General features: G+C 35.4%; 1 protein-coding gene across 3 annotated transcripts in view; it reads left to right on the top strand.

Moving 5' to 3' along the window:
• ATRNL1 (attractin like 1) overlaps positions 1 to 24980 on the top strand; it is an 849703-nt gene that overhangs the window by 311185 nt on the left and 513538 nt on the right. For all 3 annotated transcript variants that reach the window (XM_059173087.1, XM_059173089.1, XM_059173088.1), the window contains exons 23-24: positions 12441 to 12519; positions 14574 to 14731. In XM_059173087.1, coding sequence (XP_059029070.1) covers positions 12441 to 12519; positions 14574 to 14731 — 237 coding nt within the window. The remainder of the gene's footprint in view (positions 1 to 12440; positions 12520 to 14573; positions 14732 to 24980) is intronic.

Here is a 24980-nt window from a genome sequence, read left to right as displayed (position 1 = left end):
CCCTTTGCTATATTAGGGAAGTTCTCTATAATAATTCTCTCCAATATACCTTTGTTAAGATAAGCCGGTTAAAAAATATTAAAAGAGGAAAGGATAAAAGTTAAAAAATAAATTGGGGCATCTGGGTGGCTCAATGGGTTAAAGCCTCTGCCTTCAGCTCAGGTTATGATCCCAGGGTCCTGGGATTGAGCCCCACATTGGACTCTCTGCTCAGCGGGGAGCCTGCTTCCCTTCCTCTCTCCCTGCCTGCCTCTCTGCCTAATTGTGATCTCTGTTTGTCAAATAAATAAATAAATAAATAAATCTTAAAAAAAAAAAGTTAAAAAAGATTTAGCCAAAGAAAAAAAATTTAATTAAAAAAATTAATTAACTCTGCAAGACTAAAGAGTCATGTGGAGAAAGCTATGAATTCTATGCTTTGCTTTCTCCTTCTCTGGAATTCCGCTATTCTCCTTTGTAAGTGAACTTGGTCTTGGCTGGATTTCTTGTTGATCTTCTGGGTGAGGGGTCTGTTGTAGTGATTCTCCAATTTTAGTATATGTGCTGCCGAAGCGAGCACTGTTGTAGTGATTCTCAAGTGTCTTTGCCCTAGGTACGATTGCACCGACCTTACCAGGGGCTATGCTAAGTAATCCACTCTGGTTCGCTTTTGGGAGCTTTTGTTCCCTGAACACTTTCCGTAGAGTTCCAGAGGGCAGGAATGGAAATGGCAGCCTCCCAATCTCCAGCCCGGAGGAGCCAAGTGCTCGGGGCCCAATTCCTCAGTGTGCCCTTGGAGAAAAGTGCTCATTTACTCCAGTCTCCCTGGCCTCTGGTTGCACTCTGAGCTCACCCAGCCTGTGACCAAGCATCTCTGTCTCTGGCACACAGCTTCACCTGGAGTCTCTGAACCTCGCAGATCCCTGAGCTCTTCTGGGGGGTCTCCTCGGATCTTGTGGGGTCCCCACTCACAGAGCAGTGACCTGTGCCACGGATTACAGTTCAAGGTAACCCTGAGTTGAGAGCTCACTCCTCGGCTCTGTCTCTGTAGCCGGCTTCCCAGCTCTAATACCTGTGAGCTCTGTGACACTCAGACACCCCTGATCCTTCTGTGACCCTGCAGGACCTGAGGCCTCGCTGTCCCTGAGTGGGCTTTACCCCGGTTTACCTCTGGAGTGATGTCCCTCAGTGGAGCAGACTTTTTAAAAGTTCTGATTTTGTGCTCCATTGCTCTGCCACTTGTCAGCCCCTCCCCCTGCAGTCTACCTTCCTGTCACTTTGGATTTACTTTTCTCCTCCGGTCCTGCCTTTCAGAAAGTGATCGATTTTCTGTTTTTAGAATTGTTGCTCTTCTTCTCTTCGATCTCCTGTTGGATTGTAGGTGTTCGGAATGGTTTGATAAGCTATCTAGCTGATCTCCTGCTACCTGATGTCATCTCAGCCTGCTACTTCTCTACCATCTTGACTCCTCCCCCATTCCCTCACTTTCAATCTACAAGTGTCTTTAGGTCTAAAATGGGTCTCTTGTTGGCAGCATATGGCATATTGGTTTTTTTTTTTTTTTGAAGATTTTATTTATTTATTTCACAGACAGAGATCACAAATAGGCAGAGAGGCAAGCAGAGAGAGAGAGAAGGAAGCAGGCTCCCCATGGAGCAGAGAGCCCGATGCGGGGCTCGATCCCAGGACCCTGGGATCATGACCCGAGCTGAAGGCAGAGGCTTTAACCCACTGAGCCACCCAGGCACCCATATTGGTCTTATTTTTAATACATCTGGCATCCTCTGTCTTTTGACTGGCGCTTTTATCCATTTACATTTAAAGTACTTATTAACAGATATGTATTTATTGCTATTTTATTACTTGTTTTTTCTTGTTGCTAGGGATTTTCTCTGGTCCTTTCTTGTGTTTGTCACTTTCCGTCTTTCCTTTGCATTCGAAGAGGCCCCTTTACTATATCTTGCAGGGTTGAGTTAGTGTTTACAAACTCTTTTGGTTTTTGTTTGTCTTGGTAACTCTTTATTTCTCCTTCTATTCTGAATGATAACCTTGCTGGGTACAATATTTTTGGCTGCAGATTTTTCCCATTCAGCACTTCTAATATAGCACGCCACTCCTTTTGGCTTGCCAAGTTTCTGTTGAGAAATCTCTAGCTAGCCTTTTGGGTTTTCCCTTGTAAGTTAAGGACGTCTTTTGTCTTTCTGCTTTTATGATTTTTTTTTTAATTTTATTTCTTTATTTTAGAGAGATAGAGAAAATATGAGTTGGGGAGGTGCAGAAGGAGAGGGAGATGTAGACTCCCTCCTGAGCAGGGAGCCCATCTCAGGGCCAAATCCTAGGACACTGAGATCATTATCTGAGCCTAGGTCAGGCACTTAATCCAACTGAGCCACCCAGGTGCCCCACTTTTATGATTTTTTATTTAACACTATATTTTGTTACTTACAATCTTGGTGCTGGCCTGCTTTTGTTGGTTTTGGTGGGAGTTCTCTGCCTCCTGGCTCTGGATGTCTGTTTCCTTCCTCATACTAGGAAAGTATTCAGCTATTATTTCTTCAAACCAATTTTCTGCCCCCCTTTCTCTCTTCTTTTGGGACTCGTATAACATTCATATGTAATGTTATTACATTTGATGATGTCACTGATGTCTTCTATTCTTTCCCAAGTCCAGTGAGTGTCCTTATGGTTATTGCTTTAAATTCTCCATTTGGCATGTTACTTATATCAGTTTTGCTTTGATCTCTGGCCATGACCTTTTCTTGTTCTTTCTTTTGGAATGAATTCTTGTATCTTGGCATTTTATCTTAGTCTCTGACATCTTCTGTGTGTTAAAAAAAGGCAGTTATGTCTCCTCCTTTCCTTAAAGTAATGGCCTTATGAAGAAGAGGTCATGTAGAGTCCATGGCCTGAGCTTTCTGTAGTATTTCTGGTATGTGTGACCGAGGCAATCCCACCAGCGTGCATGGGTTTGGGCTTGATATAATAAGCAAGTTAGGCAGCCATTGATGGATGCTTCACCCTGTATGTGGCTCTGTGTTTATGCTGAGGGGCAGGGGAGTGAAATGTCCAGATTATTTTTTCTTGCATATGCATATCTATAAATGCTACCTCTCAGGGATGTGATTCCAGGAGAGAGAATAAGCTACTCCTGTGTTCCCCAGATGTTTTTCAGATTGCTGTTACCACACTGTCTGCCCTGTGATATTTGCCAGCTTTCTCTCCAGGAGGAGCACAGTGACCTTCAGGCCCTTTACCAGTCAAGCTACTGACTTTTAAAAGTCCAGACTTTAAGACCTGCTGGTTGCAAGACTCATGAAATTCAGCCCCTCTCATTTTCCAAGACAGTGACTTTGCGGAAATGTTCTTTTGTGTTTCCCTGTGTGCTCTGCTCTTTCTCTTGCCCTTCTCCATGATAACAGCTTCCTCCCTTCCACAGCACCCACAATCCATTTCTCCCCTAAACCATATCTCCATACTTCCTACCTTCTTTGATGTGGCCTCTTCTCTCCTTTTAGTTCTGGAGTTTTGTTCTGTCAGTCTTCAGGTCAATTTCTGGGGTATTTAGTTATCTAGTGTTATCTATTTAGTTATCTAGTGTTCATGGGAAGAGATGAGCCTAGGGTCCTCCTACTCTGACACTGTATTCCTACCCAGTCTTTTTCTTTCTCACTTTTTTTCTAACTTTTTCTAAATTTATAAATCATTCAGTAAAAGTCTAACTGAAGAGTATTTTTCTCTATCTGTCCTACTCCCCTTAAGTTTCCACTATGACTCTTTTTCAACCCGTGTCTTTATTCTTTTAATTTAATTTAATTTTTTATTTTTATTTTCTTTTTCTTTTTTATTTTCTTTTTCTTTTTTATTTTATTATGTGTATTTATTTTTTACTTTTTAAAATTTAAATTCAATTAATTAATATATAATATATTATTAATTTCAGATGGTAAAGTTCAGTGATTCATCAATCTTATATAATACCCAGTGCTCATTACATTACATGCTCTTCTTTTGTTTTTTTTTTTTTCAAAATTTATTTATTTATTTAACAGAGAGAGATAGAGAGAGAGAGATCACAAGTAGATGGAGAGGCAGGCAGAGAGAGAGAGAGGGAAGCAGGCTCCCTGCTGAGCAGAGAGCCTGATGTGGGACTCGATCCCAGGACCCTGGGACCATGACCTGAGCCGAAGGCAGTGGCTTAACCCACTGAGCCACTCAGGCGCCCCATTACATGCTCTTCTTAATGCCCATCACCCAGTTACTCTATCCTACACCCCCACCCCTCCAGCACCCTCAGTTTTTTCCCCATGATTAAGAATTTCTTGGTTTGTCTCCCTGTCTGCTTTTATCTTGTTTTATTCTCCCCCATGATCCTGTTTTGTTTCTTAAATTCCATAGATGAGTGAGATAATATAATTATCTTTCTCTGATTGACTTATTTCACTTAGCGTAAGAGCTTCTAGTTCCATCTTCATTGTTGCAAATGGCAAGGGTTTTTTTTTTTTTTTTTGGCTAAGAAGTATTCCATTGTGTGTGTGTGTGTGTGTGTGTATACATACATACATACTTATGTATGTATATATATGCCATCTTCTTTATCTTTTCATCTGTTGATGGACATCTGGGATCTTTCCATCATTTGGCCATTGTGGACATTGCTGGTAAAAACATTGGGGTACAAGTGTTCCTTTTGGTCACAACATTTTTATTTTAGGGTAAATACCTAGGAGTACAATTGCTGGGTCTTAGGGTAGCTCTATTTTCAACTTTTTGAGGAACCTCCATACTGTTTTCCAGAGTGGCTGCACCAGTTTACATTCCCACCAACAGTTTAAGAGTATTTCCCTTTCTGCACATCCTTGCCAACAACTGTCGTTTACTGACTTGTTTATTTTAGCCATTCTGACTGGTGTGAGGTGGTATCTCATTGTGGTTTTGATTTGTCTTTTACTTATGCTGACTGATGCTGAGCATTTTTTCATGTGTGTGTTGGCCATTTGTATGTCTTCTTTGGAGAAACATCTATTCATGTTTTCTGCCCATTTCTTGATTGGATTATTTGTTCTTTGGGTGTTGAGTTTGATAAATTCTTCATGGACTTTAGATACCAGCCCATTATCTGGTATGTCATTTGCAAATATTTTCTCCTATGCTATTGTTTATCTTTTGGATTTGTGGACTGTTTCCTTTGCTGTGCAAAAGGTTTGATCTTGATGAATTCCCAATAGTTCATTCTCATCGAGATATTAGCCAATAAGATCTAAGAGTACATTAAAAGTATTATTTACCATAATTGAGTGATATTTATTCCCAGGTTGCCAGGGTGATTTCAACAGCCTCATATTAATCAGTGTGATACTCTACATTAATAAAAGAAAGGCCAAGAACCATATGATCCTCTCAGTAGATGCAGAAACAGCATTTGACAATGTACAACATCCTTTCTTGATTAAAATTCTTTATAGTGTAGGGATAGAGAGAACATACCTCAATACCATAAAAGCCATATACAAAAGGCTTACAGTGAATATCATTCTCAATGGGGAAAAACTGAGAGCTTTTCCCCTAAGATCAGGAACACGGCAGGGATGTCGTGTTTTTCAACATAGTACTAGAAGTCCTAGCCTCAGCAATCAGACAACAAAAAGAAATTAAAGACATCTGAAAATTGACAAAGAAGTCAAACTCTCAATATTTGCAGATGATGTAACACTTTATGTGGAAAACCCAAATGACTCTACCACCAAATTGCTAGAACTAATACAGGAATTCAGCAAAGTGGCAGGATATAAAATCATTGCAGAAAAATCAGTTGCATTTCTACTAACAATGAGATAGAAGTCAGAAAAATTAAGGAATTGATCCCATTTACAATTGCACCCCAAACCATAAGATACCTAGGAATAAATCTAACTAAAGAGGCAAAGATCTGTACTCTGAAAACAATTGAACTCTCATGAAAGAAATTGAGGAAGGCACAAAGAAGTGAAAAACATCCATGCTCATGGATTGCAGGAATAAATATTGTTAAAATGTCTATGCTACCTAGAGAAATCTATACATTCAATGCAATCCCTATCAAAATACCATCAACTTTTTTCACATAGCTAGAAAAAAATAATCCTAAAATTTGTATGAAGCCAGAAAAGACCCCAAATAGCCATAGGAATTTTGAAAAAGAAAGCCAAAGCCAGTAGCATCACAATTTCAGACTTCAAGCTCTATTACAAAACTGTAATCATCAAGACAGTATGGTACTGCCACAAAAACAGACCCTTAAATCAATGGAATGGAATAGAGATTCCAGAAATGTGCCCTCAGTTCTATGGGCAACTAATCTTCACCAAAGCAGGGAAGAATATCCAATGGGAAAAAGACAGTCTCTTTGACAAATGGTTTTGGGAAAATTGGACAGCCACAAGCAGAAGAATGAAACTGGACCATTTTCTTACACCATACACAGAAATAGACTCAAAATGAATAAAAGACCTAAATGTGGGACAGGAATCCATCAAAATCCTAAAGGACAACATAGGCAGCAACCTCTGTAACCTCAGCCACAATAGCTTCTTGCTACACAGGTCTTCTACACAGTTTCTTTAATTCACTTTGTGTTCTTTACATATGTCTCTGCCCCCACCCCCAACCCCAGAATCATGTGTTAAATCCTAATGCTCAATGTGAAGGTGTTTAGAGATGGGACATTTGCGAGGTAATTAGGTCATGAGGGTGGAACTCCTATTTTGTTGATTTTCTTGTTTTCTACTCTTTATTTATCTCTGTATTAGTTTTTAATATTTACTTTTCTTGTTAGCTTTAAACATAGTTTGTTGTCTTTTGAATTGAGGTGTAAAGTGAAGTTGTTTGAGAAGTCTTTTTTTTAAGATTTTATTTATTTCAGACAGAGAGCAAGAGAGAGAGAATGACTGGGGGAGAGGAGGGTGTGGGAGTAGACATAGAGGAAAGATACTCCCCACTGAGAAGGGAGCTCAACATGGGGCTCTATCCCAGACCCTGGGATCATGACCTGAATGGAAGACAGATGTTTAACTGATTGAGCCACCCAGGAATCCCTGAAAGTGCTCTTCTTTTTTAATGTAAGCATTTGTTACTTTTAGTTTTCTCTTTGAACTAGTTTTGTTGCATACCATTAGTTTTGGTATATAATTTTTTCATTTTATTTTGTCTCAACATATTTTCTGATTTCCCTTTTGATTTCCTTTTTGATCTATTATTTCAGAAATATGTTATTAAAATTCTACATATTTTTAACTTTTAAAATTTTCTCCTGCTATTGATTCCTAGTTTCATTCTGTTGTAATCAGAAAAGATAACTGATATGTTTTCAGTCTTCTTAAATTTGTTCTTCTTAAATTTGTTAAGACTTGTTTTGTGACCTAATATGTGATATATTTTGGAGACTATCTCGCATGTATATGAACAGAATGTGGATTCTGATGCTGTTAACGTGGAATTTTGTTTCTGTGTCTGTTAAGCACTTGTGTTTTCTAGTGTTGTTCAAGTCCACTTTTTCCTTATTGATTTTCTCTTTGAATATTCTATCCATTGTTGAAAATTGGTTACTGAAGTCCCTTACTATTATTCCACTTTTTTATTCTTCCCTTCAGTAGTGCCAATGTTTGTTTCTATATTTAGATGCTCTCATAGTGTGTACATATACATTTATCATAGTTGTATCTTCTTGATTAATTTATCCATTTATAATTATATAATGTCCTTGTTTGTCTTTTGTTAAAGATTTTTTTTTTTAAAGATTTTATTTATTTATTTGACAGAGAGAAATCACAAGTAGGCAGAGAGGCAGGCAGAGAGAGAGGAGGAAGCAGGCTCCCTGCTGAGCAGAGAGCCCGATGTGGGACTCGATCCCAGGAACCTGAGATCATGACCTGAGCCGAAGGCAGCGGCTTAACCACTGAGCCACCCAGGCGCCCCTAAAGATTTTGACTTAAAGTCTGTTTTTGTCTCATATAAGTATACTACTTCTTTCTTCTTTTGTTTCTTATTTTCACGGAATATCTTTTCCAATCCCTTCGCATTTCGTTGATAAGTGTCCTTAAAGCTGAAATGAGTCTCTTTTAGATAACATATTGTTGTTTTTGTTTTGTTTTGTTTTGTTTGGAAATTCAGTTGTCCACTCTATGTCTTTTGATTGGGGGGGGTGTTAATGGATTTATGTTTAAAGTAATTATTGATAGGATAGGACTTACTATTGCCATTTTGTTCATTGTTATCTGTCTTATACATTTTTTGTTCTTCTTTTTTCCTTTGCTGTCTTTTATGGTGCTTTGATTTTTTTGTAATGATACGCTTTGATTTCTTGCTCTTTTTCTTTTATCTTTTATATATATTTTCTTTGTAGTTATCATGAGATTTATTTACAATACATTGTAGTTATAGCAGTATTTTTTAAGCTTTAAAACATAATTTCAATCGCATACCAAAAGTCTATACTTTTACGTTTGTCTCCCATCTCACTCTGTCATTGATTTTATTTTTGTTTTTTATTTTATTGTAAAGCAGATCTAGTGGTGATAAGCTTCCTCAGCTTCTCTTTGTCTGGGAAAGTCTATCTCTCAACTTTTCTTTCTTTCTTTTTTTTTTTTTTAATATTTTATTTATTCATTTAACAGACAGAGATCAGAAGTAGGCAGAGAGGCAGGCAGAGAGAGAGAGAGAGAGGAAGGGAAGCAGGCTCCCCACTGAGCAGAGAGCCCTATGCGGGGCTGGATCCCAGGACCCTGAGATCATGACCTGAGTCAAAGTCAGAGGCTTTAACCCACTGAGCCACCCAGGCGCCCCTATCTCTCAACTTTTCTAAGAACAGTTTTACCAGGAATTCTATTCCTGGTTGGTATATTTTTCCTTTGAAAACTTTTAATTTGTTATCTCAATCTTTTATGGTGTGCAAAATTTCTGCTGAGAAATCCACTCATAACCTTATGGGGCTCACTTGTATGTGATCGGTTACTTCGTTATTGGTTTTTTCCAAATTTTGTCTTTGACTTTTAACAATTTGATTTGATTTCTTTGGTTTCATCTTCCTTCTGTTTTCTTCAGGTTCATGAATCTAGATGCCTATACTTCTTGGATTTTAGGCCATTATATTCTTAAATAAGATTTTTGTCCCTTTCTTTCTCTTCTTTTTCTTGGACTTTCATAATTTATATATTGGTTTTTATTGAAGTATTACATAAGTCCACTAGGCTTTCTTCACTTCTTTTCTTTTTGCTCCTCTTACTATGTAACTTCAGATAATTTGCCTTTGAGTTCACTGATTTTTTCTTCTGCTCAGTCAAGTTTGTTGTTGAGCCTCTATATTGATTTTTCTTTTTTTAACTTAAGTTACTGTATACTTTTGTGGTTATTTTTTTAGTTCTATCTCTGTTGAGATATTGACATTTTGTTCATATATTGTTTTCTTGATTTCATTTGATTATCTTTCTGTGGTCTCTTATTACTCCTTTACTTCTTTAATATAATTATTTTGAGTTACTTGCCAGGCAATTCTAGAGCTCCATTTATTTAGGGTTACTTACTTGAGATTTATTTTGTTGCTATGGTTGTGTCATATTTCTCTAGTCCTTCATTTCCCTTGTAGCTTTGCATTGGTGTCTGTGCATTTGAAGAAACAATTGCTTCTCCTAGTCTTTATAGACCAACTTTAAAGGGAAAAACCTTCATCATTCACTTAGATAGAGATACTGGGAGCATCTGAAAACTTTTCTATGAATGATCATGTTCAACTCTTCCTTCCTCCTAGGGGATAAGTCTCAGTTTGCATGTCTTCTTTCAATTTCAGAGAGCCATTCTGGCTATAGTGAGCTGTCTACCTTTTCCCGTTGGAAAGTGCACAGAAAATTCAGGGTGTTGAATGCACACCCCATTCATTCTCCCTTCTGAAGGAGAAGACTCAGGGTTATGTACCTTCTCCAGTGTTGCAGAGCCATGACAGCAGCAGTAAGCCACCCACTTATATTCTTTATTTTTAGCTGCTGTCAGGAGGCTGAACTATACTTGTTCTCTTAGTGCTCTGGTTGAGGTAAAACGGAAACAGACCTTTTGTGCAGTGCCATGAAAGGCCAGGGATGTTGGATATATGCTACACTCTCCCTTTTCTCTGAGGGAGAAGTCATACGCTGAGATGATCTCTCTAATGCTGAGTGCTGTCCTGGGGCAGGGGCTGAAATGGGTAAAGTGAAATTGTTCTTATCCATTATAATGTGACTGTGGTTAGTTTTGTATTAATCTTTGGTACTGCAACTTTTATAAAGGTATTTTGGTTCATATAACATTGTTAAATCAGTGTTTTTATGAAGGGTAAGTGTTGGTACTTACTACTTCACCATCTTGCTGATGTCATTCTCTATTGCTGTGTTTTTTATTAAATATTAATTTATCTTTTAATCCATATCATATTTTTAAAATTAAACTAAATTTATTTATTTATTTTTTGAGAGAAACCGTGAGAGAGGGAACACAAGCAGGAGGGAGTGGGAGAGAGAGAAACAGGCGTCCTGCTGAGCAGAGTCTGATGCGGGTCTCCATCCCAGGATCCTGGGATCAAGGCATTTAATGACTGAGCCTCCCAGGTGCCCCTCCATTATCATATATTTTAATAGTTTATCAAATACATGAAACTTCAGAATATATCCTGCCATTTGCTAGCTTCTTTCCTCTAAAGTATTTTCTTTGATTTGCCAATAAATAACATAATTTCTTAAATTTCTTTTACAGTAAAATAGGATCCCTTTTCTCAAAACGTAGAACAGTTCATTTTATGTTACTTTTTATTCCTTAGAGTTTAAGGAAATGTTTATATTCTTGGGAATATATCAGAAACTACATTCTTCAGTGTGATAAGAAAGCTCTATAACCACCACTGACTTCTTTTTTATTGTAAATATACATAAAACTTATCATTTTAACCATTTTTAGATGGACAATTCAGTGGCATTATTACATTCACAGTGTTTTACAGTCATCACCACTATCTATCACCAAAATTTTTTTTTATCATTTCAAACAGAATTTCTAAATCCATTAAGCAATAATTCCTCATTTCTTCTCCCTGTAACCCTGTTATTTTACTTTCTGTCTTTATGAAGTAAAGTGAAGTAGGTACCTCATATCATACAATATTGTAACCATACAATATTTGTTCTTTTTTGTTTGGCTTACTTCATTTAGTCTAACATTTCCAAGACTTATCTATGTTATAGCATGTTATCAGAATTTCATTCTTTAACATTGGCCTCTGGAACGCTTAATACCAAGTAACTGGAGTGTAATTCTAAAACTTATGGACTTTGAAGACATAAGACATTAATATAATTTGGAATATCTGACTCAAAATATGGGTTTAGGGGTGTCTGGGTCACTAGGTGAGTTAAATGTCTGCCTTTGGCTCTGGTCATGATCTCAGGGTCCTGGGATGGAGCTCCCTGCTGAGCAGGGAGTCTGCTTCTCCCTCTCCTTCTGCCCCTCTCCCCACTTCTTCTCTCTTTCTCTCAAATAAATAATAAAATCTTTACAATAAATTTGGGTGTGAATAATATTTCTCCATAATATTATCCATAGTGTCACACACGTAGGTCCAGATTAGCTGTAATTCTAGTTTGCTTCTCTCCTGACCGTCCTTTCCTTTTTCAGCTTCCTGAAATTCTTGACTGCTTCCAAATGTCATAGCTTTCTGTTTTACTTTCTACTATCTTGTCCCAATTGAAACCAAGAGCCCAGACACATTTTCTTTGAAATGATAGGATGCTAAACTGTCATGAGAGGGGCCATTAAGAATGCTAATGACATCATTATATCTAATTATATAAATATAACATATCTAAAATGATATTCAACCTTGAACAGTTACTGAAATTAATACAGATTAGTGGTCAGGGCTTCCTACTTATCCTACATAAAAAAATAGTAATAAATAGGTACCTTAGTTATTTATGCATTTCTTACATTTTGACAATAGATTTAATTCTAATCCATTTTTACTCAAAGTTCTGGTTTATGTATTTTACATATATTTTTTCACTACAAAAATGTGTGTATAATAATACAGTATGCACCTAAGAAGAAATCTTTCAACTAAACAATAATATTACATTGCTATAAAATTACTTTGGACTAACCCAAATCTGTATCATTTAGCTATTATCTATAGGTCAACAAAGAAAATAAAAATACAAACAATGAATTTCAGCAGCCTCTGGTTTACATACAGAAGGCTGGATTATAGTAGGGAGGATAAATGGAAAATTTTAAATACCGTTGAATTTATCACCTATATGTTTTCATTAAAAAAGTATAACTGACATCTATACTTAGTTGAATAATGACAAAATGTACAAAGTCTGAAATAGTGCATGGGCATAATTAAAACATAAAATATTATTTAGTGTAATTTGATTTTTTAACCTGAATATTTTCTTTCTTGGTAGTCAAACAAAAATTTGGATATTTCAATTAATGCATCAAACAACTTTAATCTCAACATTACATGGTCAGTTGGTTCAACAGGTAAGAAGATTTTGTTGTCACATGTATTTCACATCTGTTTATGGAAGGTGTTCTAACATGGCCTTTTATTCTTAATTCAAATAATAAAAATAAAAAAATATATATGTCATTGTGCTGATTCAGGTAAAAATAATAAGTAGTAGGATTAATAAAGTTTCATTCCTTTGTTAACTTTGTCCCTTATTCAATTAAAATTAGATGGGTAACAAATATTGTACACCACTTAAAATGGCAGTTTTATGAATTGCTATGATTTTAATTAAGATAGATTACTTCTTGAATGGCTAGGGACTGAGATTGCAATTATTTGATTCACTATTGAAGCTATAAATTTAACTATTAACCTTAATACTGATACAAAACAATGATGTTCTGTGCATGTTGATTTCTATTACTTTCAAGCTTAGAAATATACTATTCCCTTTATCAGCTTCAGTGCTGAGAGAAGGTTAAAAAAACCCCTATACTTAAGATGTCTTCCATAATAAGGTTTAAAAGTTGAAGTTTTTGGCTTTTAAAAAATGTAACCAAGTTGAAATATAAACTATGTTGGATTATAAAAAAGTATGCTCACTTTTTTTTTTGTATTTGCATCTTAGGAAATTCTATTACTTTTTATTTTCTATATGAAAGATATACTCTTACATCAAAGTGTTGGAGTCTTATTTAAAGAAAATATATGGATTCTCAGTTATTCATATTTGATTTCTGAAAATCAAGTCATTATGCTATTTTAATATGGAGAATAATGGAGATGTAGATTTCAAGAATGATAAAGTCTTTGCAATTCTAGAACCTACATTACATGTGTTAAAAATGAGAAGTTTGGGCAACTATATAGACATTTTGTTACTGTGGTACCAAAAGTATAGTAAAGTCTTGGTATTTTGAGCTTCACTAAGAATTCATGACGGAACACTGGGCTTGCTCAGTCGGTAGAACATGTATCTTCTGATCTTAGGGTTGTAAGTTCAAGTCTCATGTTGGGTGTAGAGATTACTTAAAAATGGAATCATTTTTAAAAAAGTAATTCATGAAAACTTGTGCTATTAGTTTGAAATTTACTTTGGCACAATAAACGGACTCTGGAAGATTTTTAAAATTTGTTAACAAAAATATATAAAACCTTTGTAAAAGTTTAGAACGGTCTTTTTTTTTTTTTTTTTTTTTTTAAATGAAAGAAGTTGTTGTAACTTTTAGATTCCCAGAACTAAATCTCAGAAATTTTTATTTTTGGGGTTATGAGATGGGGTCAGGAAATCTGCCTTTTATAAAAGCATCCCACATAATTTTGGAATAGGTGATGAATTTAATTCAACTTCTCAGTATACTAATTCTAAATATTTTTACTTAGTTAAGTAAGTAAGGTGGAAGTCTTGGTAAGATTGTTGGAAATGTTTTGTTCCATTTGGTTAATTTCAGTAAATACTTATTGAGTATGTAATATGTGTTTAACTAATTGAACATTTAGCTCATGTTTTAAATTGTAGCCTCCTTTCAATTTATTCAAAGCAATGATGGTTCAATTTGTAAGACAAATAAATTTATTTCTTTTCCATTTTTTAATTGGACTGAGACATGTGAAATATGTCCTGATTGTTTTGAGAGGCTCTGTGGAGTAGTAAATGGAAGGAGTTCAGTATCTGGAGCTAATATATATCTGAGTTCCAAAGAGGAATTTACCATTCAGTAGCTATAAACTTAACTTTCTGAGGGTCAGGTTTCAATTTGAAAAATAGAGATGGAATACCTCTGGGATAAAACTGTTACTTGAAAAGAATGAAAATCTCCATATCACTGCCTAGTACATAGCACTTAATCAGTGGTATCGTTTTTAAAAATGATTTTTTATACTATTTCCATTACATTTATGATGAATCTTATTTTATTTCTCCTTTGTCACTCTAAATAGTGAACAAGTTTATTTTGATAATTATGTTTTTATATGTATAGTTTTAAAAATTAAGTAAATATAACATATATTTTTAAGTTCCTAAAGATCCTTTTTTCCTAATATGAGTTTTAAAATTTTGTTTTTATTATTTACATTTTAGCTGGAACAATATCCGGAGAGGAGACTCCTATAGTTTCCAAAACTAATATAAAGGAATACAGAGATAGCTTTTCCTATGAAAAATTTAACTTCAGAAGCAATCCTAACATTACATTCTATGTGTACGTCAGCAACTTTTCCTGGCCTATTAAAATACAGGTAAGTGTTAATAGTATTTAACATAATGCCCATTGAATATTTTCTTCACAAAAACAATGCTGTTATTGTTCAAAGTAATGATATCGGTAAGATTTCTGTGTTTTAAACAACATGAAACGTATTGAGCTTTGATAAAAAAGGGTACTTAGAATGTCTGATGATGAATGTGTTTATTTATTTTTTGACTGTTTGAGATCTATTGGTTTAATATTAATTATAGTTTCTTTTCTGGTAACAATGGAGTGCCAGTGAGGCAATATTATTTCGCCTAGTTTATACTCTAACTGAAAGGGTAGGAAAACAGAATCCAAGTACAGAAAGTTTATCTACATGGTTTCGAAGTTTAAGACCCAGCACAGGTAGAAGATAGGTCAAGAGTAGATGGTTTATGGTTTTCTCCTTCTTTATATTAGCTCAAAGGGAAGGTTTTGGCCTGATTAAAGTACAGGTGGTAAGTCTGAGGGCTGGTGTCCAGGAAAGGAGTGAAAAGCTGGTTATTTCTTGGGACTGGACTTTGCAACAGACAGCAGATCTTCTCAGTCTCTGTGTCCAGGCTTTTGACACCTCTCACAGTTATAAGAGCCATGGAAAAATGTGCTCGAGTATTCCTCAGGGTCTCCAAAGGAAGACAGAACCAGATTCTGGGTTTAGAATATCACAGCTGCCCTCTGGCCTAGGCAGCATGTTTCTCCCTTTCTTCTTTATTTTTCCTTTTTTGGGGGGCAAAATCTAGTGAAGGGCAAAATCTGTGCTGCTTTAACACTTCATTTTTCTGTGGCCCAGCAATGAAAACTGTCAGTTACGCAGTCAACAGATTATCTGTTCTACCTTCAGATTGTGAAACTCGATTGCCTTACATTTCTAGTTTACTGGTTCTCAAAGTATGGTCCCCAGATCACGAGCAGTTGTGATAATGAACATTTTTTAAAAAAATGTTCATGCTAATGATACTGGCTCATTAAAAAAAAAAGTACGAATTTTTCAATGAAATTGTATTCTAAGAAATGCATCAAAACTTCAGATAACTAGATTGGGTTTTGTGATAAATTGTGTACTTCATCTGAGGGTTAGATACTCTGTTCTTACAGCTCTACTTGAAATTATTTGCTTTGTTTAGAATTTCATTTTTGCTTTATTATATACTGAACATAATTTAAACTTCATTAAAAATTTAGGTAAGCAGTACTTAACAGTTATTTAAGATCCACCACCTCTCATTGTTGATTACTTTATGCTACATATAGATGTTGGATATTTCCTTCCTTTTTTTTAAAATTAAGTTGTATATTTCGTTTTTTATTGTGTTTACTGATAGGCTGCCAAAGGTTTAGATTTACGGCTAGGAAACATTTAGGATGTTCTTCCTATCTTGAATTAGTCAGGGTTTGTGTTCTTTATTTATGCATTTATGAAAGAAAAGCCTATATGTTGTAATGTTGGATTTGTTCATATTTCATTCTTTTATGACTGATTATTTGATTAGATTGAATTCAAATTAGTATATGGAATAGTTCCTATGTACCAAGCTCTGTGCGAGGTCATTATGTTTTAAAATCCTTAAGAGGTGCCTGGGTGATTGATTTAGATGCTAATACGGTCAGAAAATGCTGGAAATATTTTGACCTTGAGGATGTTGGATGCATCATTTTATTTTCTAGAATTTTTACAGAAATATGAATCAGGTTCCACTTGGTATATTCAAATTATGACTAAAGGCAACCAAAGGGCTCATCTATTGAGCTTATTAAGTAGTAATTAAATTAGATATAACTGTTATATCTTAAATAGTTTCATGTACTTCATGTCTTGGTTATCTATTTTATTTTTAAGCAAATTATATCATTATTATTGAATGTTCATGAATATTTAATGGTTAAAATTAAATTTTTTAATTGAATTTTCTTTTGAGAATATACTAGTTCTAGAAACCACACCAGAATTTGTATAATAAAGTTGGAATATTCTACTCTCCCCAAATAATAAAATTTAGAAAGAAAGTAACTGATAGTTAACATAGTTACAGCCTAATTCCTACTCTTTCATTATTATTTATTTATTTTTAATAATTTTTTATTTTTTATAAACATATATTTTTATCCCCAGGGGTACAGGTCTGTGAATCACCAGGTTTACACACTTCACAGCACTCACCAAAGCACATACCCTCCCCAATGTCCATAATCCCACCCCCTTCTCCCAAAACCCCTCCCCCCAGCAACCCTCAGTTTGTTTTGTGAGATCTTTCATTATAATCATTATATTAGGGAACCATGGTGGCTCAGTGGATTAAGCCTCTGTTTTTGGCTCAGGTCATGATCTCAGGGTCCTGGGATAGAGCCCCACGTCGGGCTCTCTGCTCAGTAGGGACCCTGCTTCCCTCTCTCTGTGCCTGCCTCTCTATCTACTTGTGATCTCTCTCTCTCTCTTTCAAATAAATAAGTAAAATCATTTAAAAAAATCATTATATTAGTTCTTAGGAATATGTCCTATTAAAGCATATGAGTACATGTGTTTATAGGATTATAAAAAACTTTCAGTTATTAAACATAAAATAGTAAAGTTATTTCAATTGAACTTTATTTGCAGTAGCATTGAAATAACCATTTTTAAAGGCTTTTGAATGCTCAATCAACCTTGTTATACAGGGGTAAACTTCAGGTGGTCATTTTGTATTTTTTTAAATTTATTGTTGGATTTGATTTGTTAAAATTTGATTAAGAACTTTTATACCTATGATTATGAAGGGTATTAGTCTATAATATTCTATTGTTGTAATCTTGTTTGACTTTGTATCATGGTACTGCTGGCCTTATAAAATGAATTAGGAAATATTTCCTCTTAATTTTTGAAAGATTTGTGTGCAATTGATATTACTGTTTTTCTTAAATTTGTGGTAGAATTCAATATTTAATGTATTTGGACTTGCAGTTTTCTTTGTGGGAAGGTTTTAGCTAAAAATTCAAAATTCAATTTCTTTAATAGATTTAGACCTTTTTTGGTTTTCTATTTCTTCTTGAATAAGTTCTATCAGTTTGTGTGTCTCAATTATATTTCTCCCATTTGATTTAACTTGTAGAACTTATTGGTAAGATTATTAATAATATTTACATGTTATCCAGTGGATATCATCACTTTCATTTCTGGTATTCATGATTTTTTTCTCCTTTCTCTCTTTCTCTTTTTTTTTTCCTTGATCAGCCAGAGAGTTATCAGTTTCACTAATTTTTCTTAAGGAAACAAATGGTTTCATTTGTTTTCTCTATTTTTTTCTATTTCTTTCATTTCTTCTCATTATTCCCCTTCTTTTGCTTACTACAACATTAATTTGCTCTCCTTTTTCTGTTTTTTTAAGATGAATACTTTCCAATTTCCTTTTTGATTTCTTTCTTTGTCAGTGGAGTATTTAGAAGTGGGATATTTTATTTGCAGCTATTTGGAAAATGTCTAAAAATGTTTCTGTCGTGTATTCCTAATTTAACTTCATTGTCACAGAACATATTTTGAATGATTTCAATTTCTTAAGTGAGACTTATTTTATGATCCAATGTGTTTGGCAGAATAGTGGCTCCACAGAGGTAACCACATCCTAATCCCTGGTACCCGTGGATCTATTATCCTACATAAAAAAGGGGAGTCTGAACATGTGATTAAGGTAGGGCCTTAAGATGCTAACCCAGGATTGCTAGGGAGATCCAACCTAATTAGCTGGGTCTCAAAGTAATGTTTGCTCCCTGAAGTCAGGGATGGAGAGGGATGTGCATACAGAAGAAGAGTTAGAGAGAAGCAGGATTACTAGCTTTGAATATGGGATAAAGGGGAATCTAGAAACTGGAAAAGTGGAGGAAACAGGTTCTTCTTTAGAATACCTAAAAGGAAACACAGCCCTGCCAATACCTTGATGTTAGTTCATTGAAACCTCTATTAGACTGCTCACAACAGAGCTGTAGGAGTAAATATGTCAGATTTCTAACATACAGAATTGTGTTAGTAAATGTGTATTGTTATTTAAGCTACTAAGTTCATGGTAATTCCTTGCCACAGCAATAGAAAATGAATAAATCTGGTGTCTTAGTACATTGGACTGTTATTTTATCATTAACAAAATAACACTGACTGGGTAGTTTATAAACAATAAAAATTTTTTGCTCACCATTCTGGAGGCTGGAAAATCAATATCAAGGCACCAGCATTGTCAGGTATCCTCTTTCTCATTCATAAAGTAGCACCTTCTCACTGTATCCTCACATGGTGGAAGAGGATAGGGAACTCTGTGGGACTTCTTTTGTTGGAGCACTAATCCCTTTGATGAGGGATCCATGCTTGTGATCTATTCACCTTCCAAAAGTCTTGCCTATTAATACCATTGCCTTTAAGAGTTAGCAATTGAACAGATGAATTTTGGGGCAGGGGCATAAACATTCAGATCATAGCATCCAGTATATGATCTATTTTAGTAAATGTTTCTGGGACACCTGAAAAGAAATTACATTTTGCTGTCATTGGATGGAGTGTTCTACAAATGTGAATTAGGTCAAGTTGGTTGATGGTTTTGTTGTCTTCTAATGTTCTCATTGATGTTCTGTCAGTTTGAGAAATGAATGTTGAAATCTGTGACTGTAATTGTGGATTAGTTTATTCTTGCAATTCTATCACTTTTTACTTCATGTATTTTGAAACTCATTTTTACTTTGATACATAAATGTTTATGTCTTTTTGATGAATTGATGACTTGACTTCATCGTTAGGAAATCACTTTCTGTATTCCTGGTAATATTTGCTCTAAAATTTACTTTTCCAGATATTATTATAGCCGCTCTAGCTTAGTATTGATTATGCTATAAATTTTTTTATGTTTTGTTTGTATTTAAATTCTAATTAGTACTATATAGTGTAATATTGGTTTCGGGAGTAGGATTTAATGATTCATCAATTATATTATCACGCAGTGCTCATCACATCAAGTGCCCTCCTTAATACCTATTACCCATTTAGCCCATCTCCCTAGTCACCACCTGTCCATCAAGTCTGTTTGTTCTTTATAGTTAAGAGACTCTTTATGGTTTGCCTCCCTTTCTTTTTTTTTCCCTTTCCCATATGATAATCAGTTTTCTCTTTTAAATTCCATGTATGAGTAAAATCATATGCTGTTGGTCTTTCTCTGAGTGACTTATTTTGCTTAATATAATCTCTAGCTCCATCCACATCACTGCAAATGGGTGAGATTTCATTCTTTTTAAAGGCTGAGTGATATTCCATTGCATATATATACACATACCACATCCATTCATCATCAGTCAGTGGACATTTGGGCTCTTTCCATTATTTGGCTGGCTATTGTTGATAATGCTGCTATAAACATTGGGGCTCATGTGCCCCTTTGAATCAGTATTTTTGTATCCTTTGGATAAATGCCTGGTAGTGCAATTTCTGGGTCATAGGGTAGCTCTATTTTTAACTTTTTGAGAAGTATCCACACTATTTTTCAGAGTGGACCAGTTTGCATTACCACCAACAGTGTAAGAGGGTTCCCCTTTCTCCCCATTCTCGCCAATACCTGTTGTTTCCTGTATTGCTAATTTTAGCTGACAGGTGTGAGGTGATATCTCATTGTAGTTTTGATTTGTATTTCACTGATGGTGAGTGATATTGAGCATCTTTTGATGCGTCTGTTAGCCATCTGTATGTCTTTTTTGGAGAAATGTCTATTCATGTCTTCTGCTCATTTCTTAACTGGATTATTTGGTTTTGGGGTGTTGAGTTTGGTAAGTTCTTTATGGATTTTGGATACTAACCCTTTATTAGAGATGTTATTTGCAGATGTCTTCTCCCATGCAGTAGGTTGCCTTTTGGTTTTGTTGATTGTTCCCTTTGCTGTGCGGAAGCTTTTTATCTTGATGAAGTCCTGGTAGTTTCTTTTTGCTTTTGTTTCCCTTACCTCCAGAGAGATAACTAGTAAGAAGCTGCTGTGGCTGATGTCAAGGAGGCTTCTGCTTGTGCTCTCTTTTAGGATTCTGATGGATTTCTGTCTCATATTTAGGTCTTTCATCCATTTTGAATTTATTTTTGTGTGTGGTGTGAGAAAGTGGTCAATTTCATTCTTCTGCATGTTGCTATCCAGTTTCCCCAACATCATTTGTTGAAGAGACCATCTTTTTTCCATGGATATTCTTTCCTGCTTTATTGTATATTAGTTGGCCATAGTGTTATGGGTTCATTTCTGAGTTTTCTCTTATGTTCCATTGATCTCTATGCATTTTTGTGCCAATGCCATACTGTCTTGACCACTACAGCTTTTTAGTATAGCTTGAAGTCTGGAAGTGTGATGTCTCCAGATTTGCTTTTCTTTTTCAAGATTGCTTTGGCTATTTGAGGGTCTTTTGTGGTTCTGTACAAATTTTAGGATTGTTTGTTGTAGATCTGTGAAAAATGTTGTTTATATTTTGTGTTTTTGTGGGTTTCTTTTGGTTTGTTTTTAAGATTTTTTATTTATTTTGTTGGCAGAGAGAGAAAGAGAGTGAGCACAAGCAGAGGGAGCAGTAGGCAGAGGGAGAGGGAGAAGCAAGCGTCTCCCCATGGAGGAGGGAGCCTGATGCAGGGCTCAATCACTGGACCCTGGGATCCTGACCTGAGCCAAAGGCAGATGCTTAACTGACTGAGCCATCCAGACACCCATGCTGTTTGCATTTTGTTAGGAATTGCATTAAACGTGTAGATGCTTTGGGTACTATAGATATTTTAACAATATTTGTTTTTCTAACCCATTAGCATGGAATGTTTTTCTATTTCTTTTTGTCCTCTTCAATTTCTTTCATAAGTGTTCTCTAGTTTTCAGAGTACAGATGTTTTACTTCTTTGGTTAAATTTATCCCTAGGTATCCTGTGGTTTTTTTTTTTTTTTTTTTTTTTGTGGTGCAAAAGTCAATGGGATTGATTCCTTGATTTCTCTTTCTGGTTTTCATTATTGGTGTATAGAAATACAACAGATTTCTGTATGTTCGGTTTGTATCCTGAGACTTTACTAAATTTGTGTCTCAATTTTAACAATTTTTTGGTGGAGTCTTTGGGTTTTCTACATAGAGTATCATGTCGTCTGTGAATAGTGAAAGTTTGATTTCTTCCTTATTTGGATGTCTCTTATTTATTTTTGTTGTCTAATTGCTGAGGCTAGGACTTACATTACTATGTTAAGTAACAATGGCAAATTATATAAGACTGATGAATCACAGACTTGTACCCTGGAAACAAATAATACATTACATGTTAATTAATTGAATTTAAACAAAAAAAAATAAGAGTGAGACAAAAAAATGAGAGTGGACAATAAACCTGTCTTGTTCTGGACTATAGAGGAAAAGCTCTCATTCCCCATTGAGGATATTACCTGTAGGTCTGTCATATATAGCCTCTATGATGTTGAAGTATGTTCCCTTTATCCCTACTTTGTTGATGGTTTTTATCAAGAATTGATGTACTTTGTCAAATACTTTCTCTGCATCTATCGAGAAGATTATATGTTTTTTGTTCTTTCTTTTATTAATGTGTATCACATTGATTTACAGACATTGAACCACTCTTGCAGCCCAGGAATAAATCCCGCTTGATCGTGTTGAATGATTCTTTTAACCTGCTGTTGGAATTGTTTTGCTAGTATTTGTTAAGAGTTTCTGCATCCTGGGCACCTGGGTGGCTCAGTTGTTAAGTGGCTGCCTTTGGCTCATGTCATGATCCCAGGGTTCTGGGATTGAGGCCCACATTGGGCTTGCTGCTCTTTGGGAAGCCTGCTTCTCCCTCTCTCACTTCCCCTTCTTGTCTTTCCTCTCTCTCTCTGTGTCTCTCTGTCAAATAAATAAATAGAATCTTAAAGAAAAAAAAAGTTTCTGCAACCATGTTCATCAGGGATATTGGCCTGTAATCCTCCTTTTTAAGTGTGGGGTCTTTGGTTTTGGAATCCAAGTAATGGTGGCCTCATAGAATGAATTTGGAAGTTTTTCTTTCATTTCTATTTTTTGGAGCAGTTTGAGAAGAATAGGTATTAATTCTATTTAGATGTTTGGTAGAATTCCCTTGGAAGCCTTTCTAGGCCTGGGTGTTTTTTGATTATTGATTCAATTTCATTGCTGGTTATCAGTTCAAATTTTCTCTTCTTCCTGTTTCAGTTTTGTTAGTTTATACCTCTCTAGGAATTTATGTAATCCAGATTGCCCAGTTTGCTGGCATATATTTTTTCATAATATTCTCTTAAAAATGTTTGCATTTCTTTGGTGGTGTTTATGATTTCTCCTCTCTCATTCATGATTTTACTTATTTGGCTGCTTTCTGTCTCTTTTCGAAAAGTCTGGCTAGGAGTTTCTCAATTTTAGCAGTTCTTTCAGAGAATAAGCTCCTAGTTTCATTGATCTATTCACTGTTTTTTATTGTTTCCATATTTTTTATTTCTGCTCTAATCTTTATTATTTCCCTTCCTCTGCTAGATTTAGGACTCATTTGCTGTTCTTTGTTTAGCTTCTTTGGGTGTAAGGTTAGGTTATGTATTTGAGATTTTTCTTGCTTCTTGAAGTAGGCTGGTATTGTTATATTCTGCCCTTTTAGGACTGCTTTTGCTGCATCCCAAATGTTTTAGACTGTCATGTTTTCATTTGCATTTGTTTCCTTGCATTTTTAAAATTTTTCTTTAATTTCCTGGTTAACCCATTGATTGTTTAGTAGGATGTTTCCTAACTTCCATGTATTTGTGGTCTTTCCAAATTTTTTCTTGTAGCTGACTTCCAACTTTCAAAACATTGTGGTCAAAAAATATGCACTAGGGGCGCCTGGGTGGCTCGGTGGGTTAAAGCCTCTGCCTTCATCTCAGGTCATGATCCCAGGGTTCTGGGATCGAGCCCCGCTTTGGGCTCTCTGCTCAGCGGGGAGCCTGCTTCCCCCCCCCCATCCTCTCTGTCTCTGCCTGCCTCTCTGCCCACTTGTGATCTGTCAAATAAATAAATTAAAAAAAATATGCACGATATGATCTCTGTCTTTTTGTATTAATTAAGGCCTAATTTGTCACCTAGTATGTGATGTATTCTGGAGATTGTCCATGTGTACTCAAAAAGAATGTGTAGTCTGCTGCTTTAGGATGAAATGATCTGAATACTTCTGTTAAGGCCGTCTGATCCAGTGCATCATTCAAGCCCTAGTTTCCTTGTTGATTTTTGCTTAAATGATCTGCCTCTTGCTCTAAGTGGGGTGTTAAAGACCCCTACTATTACTGTATTATGATCAATGAGGTCTTTTTTAATGTTTATTATTAATTGATTTATATATTCGAGTGCTCCCAAGTGGGGGCATAAATATTTACAACTGTTAGATCTTCTTGTTGGATAGACTTCTTTATTGTGATATATTACTCTTCTTCATCCCTTGTTACAGTCTTTGTTTTAAAATCTAATTTGTCTGATATATGTATGGCTACTCTGACTTTTTTTTTTCTTCTTTGATGTCCATTAGCATGGTAAATGGTTCGCCATCCTCTCTCTTTTAATATGTAGGTGTCTTTAGTTTTAAAACGAGTCTCTTCTAGGCAGCATATAACTGGGGCTTGTTTTTTCCATTCTGATATCTTATGTCTTTTGATTGGAGTATTTAGTTCGTATTCATTCAGAGTGATTATTGACAGATATAAATTTAGTGCACTTATATTACCTGTTAAGTTGTCTTTTCTGGACATTTTTTCTCTTCCTTTCTAGTCTTTATTGATTTTGACCTTTCTTTCCCACTCAAAGAGATCCCTGTAGTACTTCTTTCAGGGCTGGGTTAATGGTCATGAACTCTGTTATTTTGTTTGTTTGTTTGTTTGTTCTATCTGGTAAATTCTTTATCTTTTCTTCTATTCTGAAAGACAGCTTTGCTGGATAAAGTATTCTTGGTTGCATATTTTTCCCATTCAGCACATTGCATATATCATGTCACTCTTGTCTGACCTCCCAAGCATCTGCGGAGAGTTCTGTTACTAACTGGATTTGTCTTCCCTTGTAAGTGAGGGATTTTTTTTTCCTTTGCTGCTTTTGGAATTTTTCCCTTATCTCTATTTTGCAAATTTTATTATGCTGTGTCTTGCTGTTGGCCTGCTTTTGTTGAGTTTGATGGACATTGTCTGTGCCTCCTGGATTTGGATGTCCTCCCCTACTGCCCCCATATTAGGGATATTTTCCGCTATAATTTGCTCAAATAAACCTTCTGCCTCCCTTTCCCTTTCTTCTTCTGGTACTCC

Source organism: Mustela lutreola, chromosome 4, assembly GCF_030435805.1.
Source record: "Mustela lutreola isolate mMusLut2 chromosome 4, mMusLut2.pri, whole genome shotgun sequence".
NCBI lineage: Eukaryota > Metazoa > Chordata > Mammalia > Carnivora > Mustelidae > Mustela > Mustela lutreola.
The sequence above is the reverse complement of the archived record's forward strand: the minus strand, read 5'-3'. Positions and strand labels throughout refer to the sequence as shown.